Genomic DNA, 13,713 nt, shown 5'->3' with positions numbered 1-13,713 from the left:
CCCAGATCGCTGTTTCCTCCGCCCGAAGGCCAGGGGTTGGGTTGAGTGATGTTTGAGGACCCCGGGATCGCTTGTCATGCGCCGCGCGGGTGCGGGTGCGGGTGCCAGTGCGGAGGGCGATTTTGTCACATGAGACGCGCACATCTCACTAACACCTGGTGTGCTGTGGTGCCCAGCACCACCACCACGTCACATGCACACTCGAGTGTGAGCATCCGAGTGGGGTTCCTGCAGCTTCCCCCAGACCCTGGCGCCAAGAGCGTCGGACGGACTGGGTGGATTTCACAGCGTGATCTGCGGGGCCGGGCGGGAGAGCCCCGGGGAGACAGGGAAGGGGTGCCCGTCAGAACCAGGCCTCGTCCCCGCCTGTCCTCCCCTCGAAGCCTAGGGCGCGGGTCAGGTGCCCCGCGACCAGCGAGTTAACTGCGCCTCAGGTGCCGAGGGAGGCGAGGTCAGCCCGCCTACCCCGACTATTGGTTCCGGAGAACAAAAGGGCCGCCCCGCGGGCGTCTCCGATAGGGCCGAGGTGGTCATCTGAGAGGCGCATCCAATCAGGCGGCGGGGCGGCCCTGGGGATGCCAGGCGCGCCAGCCAATCAGGGGCGCGCGCCCGTCCCCAGCCGGGTCTGGCGGGGCCGGGGTGCCCAGTGCCCAAGTCGCCCCGGGTGGCAGTTCCCGTTAACCTTAGCCTCAAAGTCAAAGGTATTTATTCCGTCCCTCCCTCGGAGTCCTGAGTCAGGGCGGGGAGGGGCGTGCGGAGGGACGGACCGCGCTTAGGGGCCGGCGCCCGGGCGCTCCTCCCGCGCTGCCTCCACCCACCCCGGGCTGGAGGCGGCCTCGGGGTCCCCTGAGCCCCCCGCGCTCCGGCCTCGAACTCTGCCCCATCCACACAGCCCGTGGGGACGGGCTCGGGGCGTGCGTGGGAGGGGCTGCCGGTCGGGGCAGACAGCCGGAGGGGGCGGGTGACCGCGGGAGGAACCGGGTGGTGAGCGCGGGGGCTGTCCCGATGGTCGGGCGCTGGGACTGTCCCAGGAAGACGGAGCCCTGCAGGGCAGGAGCCCCGTGCTCGCCGCAGTGACACTTGGGTGCCCAATGAACCATCGAAGGAGTGGGAACTAGGGTTGGGGCGAGAACAATGAGAGGGAAGCACTACAGAAATTGAAGTGTGTGTAGGGGTCTCCCTGAAACCTCCATTCCAGGAAAATGGGCACAGCAGCTCAGATCTCAGGGGCTGGGGGCTTCTTCTCCTGTAAAGGTGGAGGACATTGAGATGATGCCCCTTATGGCCCTATGGACAGATGGAGCCTGGAGTTGGGTCTTGGTCCGCCAGAGCCTGGGTTGGGTGTGGTCAAAGCCACAGAGGTGGGGGTGGGGGTGGGGGGAGAATGACAGAGGGCAGGAAAACGGCTAGGCTTAGGCTGTTTTTTTTTTTTTTTTTTTTGGGGGGGGGGAGGGGGTCCCTGTGTTTATCTGTAAAATGAAAAGATTAGAGGGTGTTAGTCTCCTTTCAACTCTAAGGTTCTATGATTCTGTAATCTGTTTTGGACTTAAGTTTCTTTTATTTAAATGTTCCTTTATTAAAATTGTTATCAATGGTTTGTCAGCATGTGGGACCTTGTGCTGGGTGCTGAGGAGAGAGAAACAGTCCGTGTATTAAGATGTTTACAGTCTTGAGGAGACAGACAAAATGTTATTATACCATGTGAATGGTGCTGGGTTGGGTGGATGCACAGGTCAAACAGAGAAGGGCCCCTAACTGAGCCTGACAAATCCAAAAAGCTTCCTGGTCACAGTGATCCCTGATCGGGCTGGGCAGGGAAGAGTTGGGCAGAAGTATTCCAGGACTGGTCACAGGCGTGCTACGTGGCAAGGTCAGGGGGCCGCAGAGTGGGACAATGGGGCAGGCTGAGCCTCAGGCAGTGAGGAGAGGTGAGCAGAGGCCAATTTAAATGGTCTTGCCAAGAAATTTTTAACTGAACCTCAAGGTGTTGAGGACCCATTGAAGTATTTTGAGCAAAGTAGAAACATGTCCAAATTGTGATATTGCTTTGAGTTCTGGGTGGTAGGTGGATTGGAGGGGCAAGATAAGCTCTAAAACAGGTACAGTGTCCAGGAGAGAAGTGGTGAGGCCTGAACTAAGGCAGTGGCAGTAGGAGGTCTGAGGGTCTTAAAAATAGCACCGGTACCACTCAGTGACCTGTGTGTTGTGGGCGTTTGTGCTCTGTCGTAGCGAAGGTGGTGCGTTTTTGAAAGGCGTGATGAGGACCCACTGTCATCTCTGGGGAAGCAAGGGAGGTCTGGGGTCAAGTGCAGAACATGGTGGAGGTGGTCTGTCCCATGCATCTGCCCCTGGAGAGAGGTCAGCTGAGGAATCCAAGGTTTCCTAGGGCCGAGTGGCCTGGAGGGAAATGCGCGGTCAGGGTGCGCAGGAGGAGACCTGACGTCTAATTCTCTTTGAGTCAGAGAATGTCAACTTGGCCTCACTTTCCTCATCTTACAAGAGGGAAACACTTCCTACGTTTCCCAAGCTCTTTCAAAATGCAGCAAACACTAGAAAAGGATTTATAGATTAAAATGACACTTGTTCAGTGTTGTGAGCAGTTGGTTTTGTCCCTGGTCTTCAGATCAGGTAATGGGGGTCCCAGGCCCTGGCAGGCTCCTAAGTCCTGGACTTGGGGTGGAGGAACACGAGTGCTGCTCTTTTAAAAGGACGCTGGGATGGGGATGCCATGGGTGTGGGGCAGGTGTGGGGGCCTGGAGGCGGGGGTGGGCCAGTCCCAGCAAACATGTGCATGTAAGTCAGGTAGAGGAAGAAGTCCTGCAAGGAGGTGCCACAGGTATGGGCCTGGGGTCAAATCAGGGACCTCCAGGAAGTGGAGAGGCATGGGGAACTGGTTCCCAAGGAAGGCTGGCGGGTGCAAACTGAGGTCACTAAAAGGGGTTCTTCCTACTGGGGAAACCCTGTGATACAGTTCTCACAAGGTGGGGAGTGTGTGTGGGGGGAGGTGTGGCAACTGCAATGACCTAAAAAGAAGTCATCTCGCACCTTGTGAACATTTTTCAGTCTTTTCAACTGTTCCTTCCATTTGATAGAACAATTCTATACATTAGGAACACGCATTATTTGCATCTGCAGATGGGGAAACTGGCCCAGAGAAGAAAAGCAGTTGGTCTTGGGTCACATGGCTAATCAGAAGCAAACCCCAGTCCGGCTGGTATGGCTCAGTTGATTGAGTGTCGTCCCATGCACCAGGAGGTCTCCAGTTCGTTTTCAGGGCACATGCCCAGGTCGCAGGCTTGATCCCCAGTAGGGGACGTGATTGAAGTTTCTCTCTCATCAATGTTTCTATCTCCCTCTCCCTTCCTCCTTCTGAAATCAATAAAAACATATATTTTTAAAAAGAAGTAAACCCTATCCCAAGCTCTCAGCCCCACCCCCCTGCCTCCCCTGCCCACTGAGGAATCAGCCAGCAGAGAGTGGGCCAGCCAGACTAAAGCACATGGCAGAGGGTAGGAGGCTGGTTAGAGTGGGCGAGGCACGGAGGGCCAGGTGGGGTTAAACCAGCGGAGGGTTGGGAGAGATGTGATTAAGAGAAAGTACGGAAGCATGGACAAAGGGGCAGAGGGAGGCCAGCTCGATGTGGTGGGGTACCTGGGGAAGGTTGTCCCCTTGCCTGCAGTTTCCTGTGGGGGCAGGACTGTTGGTATAAGTGAGCATGGCAGACAGTGAGGACATGGGTGCAGCCCTGGGTCGGGGCTCATGACTGAGCAGGGCCTAGGAGCTGGGCCATCCCTGAAGCCTCAGCTCCTGGTGCCGGGCATGTGGCCAGTCCCTGCTCCACTGGTGACAAAGGACACGTGAGGCGCTATCCACTTCTTCCCCATTCGGGGCCTGAGTCTCCGAAGAGAGATGTGCTTGGCGGGTGGAAAAGCTCCAGGGGCCTGAGCTTGGGAGGATGTGGGAGACCTGGACATGTCCCTGCCCTGTGGCCTTTCTCCTCACCCAGCTGCTGTCCGCCCCTTCCCGCCCCCAAGTTTCTGCTAAGACCAAAGCTCCTTTGTTACCTTCCCCTGGCCCAGACCTCACCACCTGCCACAGGCCACAATCCCCGCTTTGTGTGGTCTGGCAGTTGTCATGGCAGCTGCCCCAGCTGAGGGGGACTCACATCCCAGCTGCAGCCCGACCCCACGTAGGGAGGGTTGGGCCTGGAGCCAGGGGCTGGGAAGGGGATGGTGATCAGGGCCTGCCCTGAGACCTGCTCTCCACAGAACTTGTTGGGCCGCCAGGGAAAGGTCATTGGAGTGTGGGGTCAGGGCCAAGCGGCCTTCACAGACTCAGTGGGCACTGTTGGGGGTGGCGGACTGGCCCCATGGCCTCCTGTTTTCTGGCTGGGGCGTTTTGCTAGGCAGCCTCCTGGGTGGGTTCCTGGGCATCTCTCAGGTCAACCGATGCGTCAGGTGGCGTGAGACTGTTGGGTGGCAGAATAAGAGAGAAGGATGGAAAAGGCACAGCGTGGGGTGGGGCGGGTGTACCTGGTGACCTGGCCGACCTGGGAAGAAGTGGCCATGGGGAGGGACTTTCCTGGGTTTGGCTATCTCAGGGTTTGTCTGCAGGATACCCGCTCGCCTGTTTCCCAGATGTCCCACCTGAGCACACAGGTGGAGGTGGGCCCCCAAGACATGGCCTGCCTACCCCCTATTCCTGTCCTCCGTGCTCCTCCTACCCCTGCCCTCTCATTCTTATTTCTTTCCCTGGGGCCCATGAGGGTCCACTTCCTTTCGTGTCTTCTGTCTCACTCCGACCACAAGCCCTAATGAGCCCAGGGGTACCCAGGGATGAGGTAATTAATTCACTGTGAATTGTTCACTAAGAATTGAAGTCTTTCTGTCACCTGAGGTGATTTAAAAATATATATTTATTTTTATTGATTTCAGAAAGGAAGGGAGAAGGAGGGATAGAAACATCAATGATGAGAGAGAATCATTGATCGGCTGCCTTCTGCACGCCCCCTACTGGGGACCGATCCTGCAACCCGGGCATGTGCCCTTGACTGGAATGGAACCTGAGACCCTTCAGTCCCCAGGCTGATGCTCTATCCACTGAGCCAAACCAGCTAGGTCCTGAGGCGATTTTTAGGTCTTAATACCTCTTGGAAGACAGAATCAGTCAAGTAGGACTGATTTGATTAGGCTAAGGGGCCTCTTGTGTCGTGTTAGGGTTTTGTGAATAAGGCCAAGCCCCACCCTCTGTCCTCACACTGAAGTTGGCCCCTGCCCCCTGAGTTTCCCCACCTTTCGGTGGCCTCCCTATTCGCCAATCCCCTGAGCCTCTTTAGGTGGACATTGGTGAGAGGCTTCCCCAAGGCGTGTGACACAGAGTGTGCAGGGCCCCCACGGTGGGCCTTTCCTCCCCTCTTCTCCCGGCTCCCCTTTCTCTGCCCCACAGGCAGGGTTTGGTGTCTATAAACCACAGAAGGAGTGCACCCTACTGGGGAAATAGAATTAAAAACAAAATCGCCTGCCAACTCAGAAAAGCTCCTCACAAAAGTAGGAAACAATAGGTTTGTTTTGTTATGTTTAATCCTTACCCAAGGATAGTTTTTCCATTGATTTCTAGAGAGAGTGGAAGGGAGGGAGGAGGGAGAGGGAGGGAGAGAGAGAGAGAAACATCAATTGGTTGCAGGGGCTGGGGAACCTGCAGCCAAAGTACATGCTCTTGACCGGGAATTGAACCCTGGACTCTTCCATGTGCGGGACGACACTCTAACCACTGAGCAACCGGCTGGGGTCTTTGTTTTTATTATTATTATTATTATTATTATTATTATTTTTTCTATTCTGGCTACTTACTAATTCTGACTCAAATGGCTAGGAAATCTGCCCGCATTATGGTTTTGAGTGGCAGCAATTTATGAATGAATAATATGATGAGCTACAAAAATTTTAAAAAATATAATAAAAGCTAACATTTTGCTTTGCTTACTGTATGGTGCCAGAAACTGCTTTGAACCCTTCTCATTTACTTACTCACTTTCCTTTTTTTTTTTTAATTTTTTTATTGAGGTATTATATGTGTACATATCTTACCATTACCCCCCCACCCCACACCCACACATGCCCTCACCCCCCAGAGTTTTGCGTCCATTGTTTATGCTTATATGCATGCATACAAGACCTTCGTTTGATTTCTTATCTCCCCCCCTCTCCCTAACTTTCCCCCTGTAATTTGAAAGTCTGTTTGTTGCTTTACTGTCTCTGTATCTATCTTTTTGTTCATGTTTTTATTATTGAATAATCATCACACCAGAATGAGATGCACATCACAGGAAGTCCACCAGGAGATTGCAAAAACGGAAAGAAATCTCACCTGTTACACAGCCCAGCAGGTGCAATCTGTTATACACACGTTCTCCAGGTACACTGTCACTAGTCCTCCGGGGAGAGGACAGAGTTCATCCTAGATTCACCTGGTAATGGGGGTGTTAGTTAACTGCCTTTATCCAGAGGAAAAACACACTTCTCATCTCTTTATGACAGGAGGTAGTTTTGCAGCTTGGAGGCAGGTGTCTACCCAGGTTAGGGTCTCAGCCTCCCATGGGGACTGGGAGACAGGGCCCTGTCTCCCTTGATATTTATATTTCAAAGAGATGGCTTCCAGGTCCCTGAGAGAGATGCTCCAGGGTTGTAAAGCTGGCAAGAGGCTTATTTTGCCTTTAAAATGATTTATGTACATCTCAAAGAGACAGAGGAAGAACCTATGTTTAGAAGTTTTCTAAAGAAATGTTCTGAAGGAAAGGGAAGGGGTCTCTTTCCCTTTCTGCACTAGGGAAAATGTTTTTTTCTTCTGTGTTTTAGATTCATATTTACCCTTATCTCCTCCGACCCCACTTCTCTTGGCAGGGTCCAGATTCCCAGCCTGGGAATGGGATCTGGGAGAGGAGAGGGGAGACCCTTAGGATGGGAGCTCTGGGGGCTCTCGAGGGCCCCGGTAGGGGTAGGGAGCAAGATAAGACAGGGATTCTTGTGAGGGTGGCTGGACTGAGGTGCCCTGGAGGAAGCTCCAGCTGATGGCCAGGAAAGCCCCATGGTAGCAGCCGCTGGAGCTGATCTGAGAGCCACAGGTCCTCAGTGGGGCTCTTTGGGAGTGTGGGGTCTACGGGGAAGCAGGCGTGTGAAACAAGAATCCTGTCCATAGCAGAGGCAGTCCATGGTACCTGGGCGGAGAGAGTGAACTGCAGGCTGCCCACAGTCCGCCTCTGCGTGCCACACACCGCTGTCAGGTGTGCTCTGTGCGGGGCTCTGTCCCGGGCCTTCCTCAGTGGGCACGAAGCGTTCCTGTCCCCCAGATGAAGGGGAATAAGCAAAGTAAATACCATGTCATGGAGGAATGCGAGGTGGAGTTAGGCTTGTGACTTTACCCAGAGTGCCAGGGAAGGCCGCGCTGAGGAGGTGAGCCCTAAAAGAGGTGAGGGGGGGAATGCCAAGATCTGAGACAGAACACCTCATGCAGAGGGGCAGCCAGTGCAAAGCCCGAGGCTTCTGAGCAGCATGACCTGTACCCCATCATGTTCCAGGCATGAGGAACCATCAGGAAATGTTCTAACAACTGGAGCATTAACCAGCAAGGTGAGCTATGGATTGGCGGACACGTAGCCCAGCTGGACTGTGCGTTCTTGCATGGAGTGCTCCTTGGGAGGGTTTGTGCTGGGACATAGACGGGGACTTAGAGAGAGGAGGGCCGTGGTTTCACAGGCACAGTTCTGCCTTCCTGGGTGTCTGCAAGACCTCTCAGGCCACTAACTCATTTGAGTTTCTCCCCTGCAGTGTCCTTCACACCCCGCCCTGCAGATGTTAGAGCATGGACCTGAGGCTTTAGTCTGGGAGCTAGAAGGCCTGGGATCTTGCCCTGCTCCACCATTCAGCACCTACGTGACTTGGGGCATGTCAGTGGCCCTCTCTGACCTCAGGTTCCTCTTCATAAAATGGGAATCATGCTTGTTTTACCTGCTTAGCAGGTATGTGTGCAATTTAAAAAATTCTGTCTATGCCGAGGTCATAGACAGAAAAGCTCTTGAAAAAGAAGGAATGCATTCTGTGAGGTGGCACGAGGACTGGGAAAGCCTTTTGTCCTTGTCCCACAGGCCAACTCTGTTTCCTTTGCTCCCATCTCACGCACAGACCGAGTCAGGGCACCGTGGGTCCCCCGGGATGGAGAGCAGCCTGGCAGGTGCCAGCACAGGTAAGACAGAAGATGGAAAGGTGTGAGCCAACCATGGCTTCCTCCCCTGGCACGTCTTCCGTCTTCGCGTCCCTCCAAAGCTGCCCTCACTTAGAGGGTGTCGAATTGCAGGATGTTGAAGGTCTTCAAAGAATGGGACAAAGGCAGATGACAAGAACTAAGAAAATGACAGAGGGCAGTTCAAAACTTGCCAGGCAAGGGAACACACAAGCACACACACACACACACACACACACACACACACACGCACAGACACTGGCATGCACACACATGTGCTATTTTCTTTGTTAATTCCTACTTCCTCTGGATTTATTGTCTTTTAAATATTGGAACCTTTTGTTTAGAGCTTCTCTCTCTTCTTTGTTCACAACTGTTTTATTTTACCTACTTTTAATCAAATGTAAACTTTTTATTGAAGTGTAACACATAGAAAAGTACATAGTTCAGGAGCTCTATAAATTCTTATGACATGAACACTCCCATGTGACCTGCACCCAGATCAAGAAAGAGACCATTGCCAGAACGAGAAGTCCCTCCTGCCCCCTTCCAAACAGTGCGCTCTAGAAGGGAGCCTTTATCCTGGCTTCTAACTCATCCATTAGTCCTGCCAGCTTTTGAACGTCATATAAGGGAAACATAGAGTCTGTATTCAGTGTCTGTAGCAGACCTTTCCCATCAGGCTGATGTCCACGAGCCAGAGGAACAAAGTGCCCCTGTAGACTTGAGCAGCCCTGTGTGTGGGACTCGGGAGTAGAGGGGCCTAGGCTTAGTAGAAAGACAAGGCTCACCTGTTCTGGTGCTGAGACCTTTCTGGCTGACTTTCTTGTTCTTGCTTTTGTTGAAGAAAAGTGATGTTGCCAAATGGCCAAGGTCCCAGCAGGTGAGGTGCCCACACACCATGGCTGCCACCCTGGAGAGGGCCCGGCGGTGACATGGGCCACTGAGGGACTGGGCACAGATGCGCTGAGCAAACTCCCAGCACAGGATCCTTTGGAAAAGAAGATGTTTGAACTTGGCCATGTTCTGCTTGCTCTCCAGGGAAGATCTCACTGGATGGGTGTCTTTAACTGTCTCTGCGCCTTCTGGGCCTCGGGCAGAGCAGGGGGGCACCTGGCACAGCAGCTTCACAGCTTCCCTCCTTTCTTTGTTGTTGTTAATCCTCACCTGAGGATATTCTTTTCATTGAGTTTGAGAGAGAGTGGAAGGGAGGGGAGAGGGGGAGTGAGACATCAATATGAGAGAGACACATTGATTGGTTTCCGGGGTGGGGATTGAACCTGCAACCCAGGTACCTGCCCTTAATTGGAATCGAACCCGCGACTCCCTGGTGCACAGGCTGACGCTCTAACCACTGAACAACCGGGCCAGGACCAGCTTTCTTATTTTGCATCTTTCCCTTTGTCCTTCTCCAAACCCCAACCTGCCCCTGCCCCACTGCCCTTCCTTCCCCTACTGCAGTGGTGGGCAACCTTTTGAGCCTGGTGTGTCAAACTTTGCCAAAAAACTGAGCATAACTCGGGTAGTGTGTCACTTTGAGGAAAAAACATTATTTCGCAAATGTTTCATCCTCAGGAGCAGCAAATGTTTCATCCTTGGCATGTGGCCGCCTCAGCGGCCGCGTGTCATCAGAAATGGCTACGCGTGTCATAGGTTCGCCATCACTGCCCTACTGTCTTCTTTCTCCTGTCCCCATTTCCTCTTCCCCCCTCTCAAATCTCTTCCTTGTGCATTCTTCGGCCCTGTCTTATTTTCTGCTATGCTCTGGCCCTCCTGCTCTGTCCTCCAGGCAAGTCTCCCTCAGAGCTCAGAGCAGTGACTGACTCTCCCCGTCCTCTGTCCCTTTGCCTCTGGCAGGAGACCGGCTGGTGATGAAGATCAAGCAAGAGAAGCCAGAGTGGCTGCTGCAGACCCTGGCGCCGCCGGCCGCGCTTTCCAAGGACAAGGAAAACATTTTCCAGCAGCCCCTGGGCCTCCCACCATGCCAGGCTCTGGGGAAACCCAGATCCTTGGGCGGACAGGAGGAGACTGGGCCTCCCAGGTGGACCCCTCCCACTGAGCAGGATGCTGGGCTGGCAGGCCAGGTTCCGGGGGCAGCCCCCGGCCCCCTGAGCCCCGTTCTTTCTGCCAGCGAGGGTCATTTCGTGTGCCTGGACTGCGGGAAGAGGTTCAGCTGGTGGTCGTCCCTGAAGATCCACCAGCGCACCCACACGGGCGAGAAGCCTTACCTGTGCGGCAGCTGCGGCAAGAGCTTCAGCCAGAAGCCCAACCTGGCGCGCCACCAGCAGCAGCACACGGGCGAGCGGCCCTTCCGCTGCCCCGAGTGCGCCAGGCGCTTCAGCCAGAAGCAGCACCTGCTCAAACACCAGAAAACCCACTCTCGGCCCGCCACCTACTCGTGCCCCGAGTGCGAGCGCTGCTTCCGCCACCAGGTGGGCCTCCGCATCCACCAGCGCGCGCACGTCCGGGACCGCCAGGGCGCCCGCGCCAGGCTGTTCGAGCTGCTCCGGGAATCTGCGGCCTGCGGGGGCTGTCGCCTGCGTCCGGGGCCGCCGCGGGGGCGCCCCGAGTGGGCCTGGCTGGGGCTCTTCCAGGGCTGGTGGCGCCAAGTGGGGGCCCGGACCGCCGCCGCTGCCACGGGGCCCGGCGAGCAGCGCCAGTTCATCTGCAGCGAGTGCGGCAAGAGCTTCACGTGGTGGTCGTCGCTGAACATCCACCGGCGCATCCACACGGGCGAGCGGCCCTACCCGTGCCCCGAGTGCGGCCGCCGCTTCAGCCAGAAGCCCAACCTGACCCGGCACCTGCGCAACCACACGGGCGAGCGCCCGCACCCCTGCCCGCACTGCGGCCGCAGCTTCCGCCAGAAGCAGCACCTGCTCAAGCACCAGCGCACGCACCTGCCAGGCGCCCAGGCGGCGCGCTGCCCTGTCTGCGGCCAGAGCTGCCCCAGCCGCGCGGCGCTGCGGGCCCACCAGTGCGCACACACCGGCGCCGCCACTGCTCAGTTGCTGGGCCCCGAGTCTCAGGCCCAAGGCCCCCAGGGCCGGTCGGCGCCACCGCACAGCCCCCCATCGGCCCGGCAACCCGCGGACGTGCGGTGGTGCAGCGCGCAGGAGGACCTGGTTGGGCCCGGAGAGCAGCGCCAGTTCATCTGCAACGAGTGCGGCAAGAGCTTCGCGTGGTGGTCGGCGCTCACCGTCCACCGGCGCATCCACACGGGCGAGCGGCCTTACCCGTGCCCCGAGTGCGGCCGCCGCTTCAGCCAGAAGCCCAACCTGACGCGGCACCGGCGCAACCACACGGGCGAGCGGCCCTACCGGTGCGCCGCCTGCGGGCGCAGCTTCAGCCAGAAGCAGCACCTGCTCAAGCACCAGCGCGTGCACCTGGAGACCCTGTCGCCCACCCCCAGCGTCAAGGTCGAAGCGCTTTAGTGCACCTGGACCAAGGGGGACCCGCGGGGGGATGTTTGCGGGGGTGCCTGTGGGGAATGGCCAGAATGGTGGCTTTTAGAACCCCAGGGGGTAAGACCCTATCACAAGGCTCTGAAGGCCTGAGAACAGAATTCCAGAAGCATCCCAAAGGGAGACCGCAAGAGGTCCCCGTAGGCTGAGGGAGGAGGTGGGATCAGGCATTCCTCACCCTGGAGCTGGGATGTGTCCCTGACAGGTTGAGGGCCAACCCCGTAAACTTCCTCAGAGGTGGGACCCCAGCCCTCAGGCGCCAGGTGGGGGCCTGCTGGGGGCTGAGGGAGAGGCTCCCTGGTGTGAAATGGCCGAGGTCTGGACTGGTCAGCTGTAGTGCCGCCTGCCACATGCAGGCGAGGCAGGGGCAAGCATATTCCCAGTGCAAAGGCAATGCCCAGCACTTATGGCCATTCAGTACATAGTTTTGGAAGGAGTGAATGGTTCTATGGTCCTGACCGTGAGGGCCCCACTGCGTAGGGTGCTGTTATGGCCCGCCTGTCCCTAGGACGGGGATGTGTGAGACCGTCAGGGGCTGGGCACAAGGGGTGTGGTCTCAGCTGAGGTTTGGTGGCTTGGGAAGGGCCCTGCAGCAGGGAAGAGCCAAGCCTGCTGCTCCTACTCCGTGGGCCCGGGGCATGCCCGATGGCTGACTTGGCTCCTTATCATGGCAGTGTCACAGGAGAAAAATGAAGGATTGACCATCTCACATGGTCTCATTGTCTTTCTTAAGCTTCCCTTCCTGATCTCCGGTCTCTGGATCTATGATCTCCAGGTCTCTGTGTGCTCTCAGGGACCATTTGCCCCAGGACCAGGATAAGGAGCTTTGACCACGAGCAGAGCAACTGCCCACATCCAATTCTCTTTTCCCCTCTTCCAATGCAATTTATCTCTTTCCACATATTCCCCTCAACCTGTAGCCCCCCAGAGTCACTCCTCATGCTTTTCCAAAGCAGAACCCAGAGCTTCAGCCCAGCTGTGGCTTGGACTATATTTTCCCATAGGAGGGGGTGTTGGGGTGCTAGGGTTGGATAGGTGGGAGGAAAAGGGGGGGACCTAGCTAATTCTGTAGGAGGATGAACTATGTGTACCTGCCTCCCAGGGCTTGCGGGCTTCTCTGAACTCAGAGATGTGTTTCCTTTTCCAGGACCTGGCTGTGTTCACCCTGGCTTCTGGTTACTCCTCTTTCCGGGTTTTGTTTAATCCCCTTCATCTGGCAGGAGTTCTAATTGCAGCACCACAGAAAGACCGGTGGAGGTGATGATTCAGTTTACCTGGGGAACACGTCAGGTAATGGTTAGTGTTCAGCCAGGGCTCCGACTTGTGGTCCAGGTCTTTGATCATAAACCATGCTGTGTGGCCATCCTTCAGTCAGCTCTCAGGGCCAGGCAGAAGCCAAAGCAGAACGGTTTTCCTAGGCCCCCTCTCTGCTCCCCTTTCTCCCTGTAATGCCTGCCTGGCTCCTCCCCCAGACAGTAGGTTTGGATATCATCAAAACCCACTTTAGCCTGGCCAGTGTGGCTCAGTGATTGAGCATGGACCTATGAAGCAGTAGTTCACATGTTGTTGGGCAGGACACATGCCTGGGTTGCAGGCTCGATCCCCAGTAGGGGGTGTGCAGGAGGCAGCCAGTCCACGATTCTCATCATTGACGTTTCTATCTCTCCCTTCCATTCTGAAATCAATAAAAAGCAAAATAAAATAACAACCCAAAACCTACCTTAACCCTGGGGAAGGCTCAAGAGTCATTTGCTTCTTCCTCTGCCACTTATCAAATCCGGAGACCAACTCAAGTGAGCACACCTACTCCAGGAAGGCATCCTAGAGTACCATGCCTGTATTAGAGAGCCACTGTCTGCAAGGACGGACCTGCAGAATCACTGGAGCCCATGGAATCAGGTGCCTGAGGGCCGGGGTAGACACATACTGCAGAGACATGCAATGGAATTTCTGTACCATAGCTTGTTATCTTCCACAAGTGGCCTGTGTTCAGTGATCAAATCAAACACCTGTATTG

General features: G+C 55.7%; 1 protein-coding gene across 6 annotated transcripts; it reads left to right on the top strand.

Moving 5' to 3' along the window:
* Nucleotides 1-620: 620 nt before the first annotated feature.
* Nucleotides 621-13,392, top strand: ZNF775 (zinc finger protein 775). 6 transcript variants are annotated; one of them, XM_079785401.1, is made up of 4 exons: nucleotides 623-701; nucleotides 7,574-7,625; nucleotides 8,178-8,238; nucleotides 10,093-13,392. In XM_079785401.1, the coding sequence occupies exons 3-4, from the start codon at nucleotides 8,208-8,210 to the stop codon at nucleotides 11,664-11,666; spliced, it is 1,605 nt and encodes a 534-aa protein (XP_079641527.1). In that variant the 5' UTR covers nucleotides 623-701; nucleotides 7,574-7,625; nucleotides 8,178-8,207; the 3' UTR covers nucleotides 11,667-13,392. The 6 variants fall into 6 exon arrangements, with proteins under 6 accessions (XP_079641530.1, XP_079641527.1, XP_079641529.1 ...); XM_079785404.1 differs by lacking the exon at nucleotides 8,178-8,238 and having other exon boundaries at nucleotides 621-701; XM_079785399.1 differs by lacking the exon at nucleotides 7,574-7,625 and having other exon boundaries at nucleotides 679-701; nucleotides 7,824-8,238.
* The last annotated feature ends 321 nt before the right edge of the window (nucleotides 13,393-13,713 follow it).

The sequence above is a fragment of the Cnephaeus nilssonii genome (assembly GCF_951640355.1).
Source record: "Cnephaeus nilssonii genome assembly, chromosome: 12".
NCBI classification, from domain to species: domain Eukaryota; kingdom Metazoa; phylum Chordata; class Mammalia; order Chiroptera; family Vespertilionidae; genus Cnephaeus; species Cnephaeus nilssonii.
This window is presented reverse-complemented; position numbering and strand designations above follow the sequence as displayed.

Bases quoted from the DNA above. Each gene is read 5' to 3' on its own strand.
- ZNF775 (XM_079785399.1), top strand. From the start codon at position 7,848: ATGTTAGAGCATGGACCTGAGGCTTTAGTCTGGGAGCTAGAAGGCCTG. The intron at 8,239-10,092 runs GTAAGACAGAAG...TGCCTCTGGCAG, and splicing joins CCTGGCAGGTGCCAGCACAG to GAGACCGGCTGGTGATGAAG.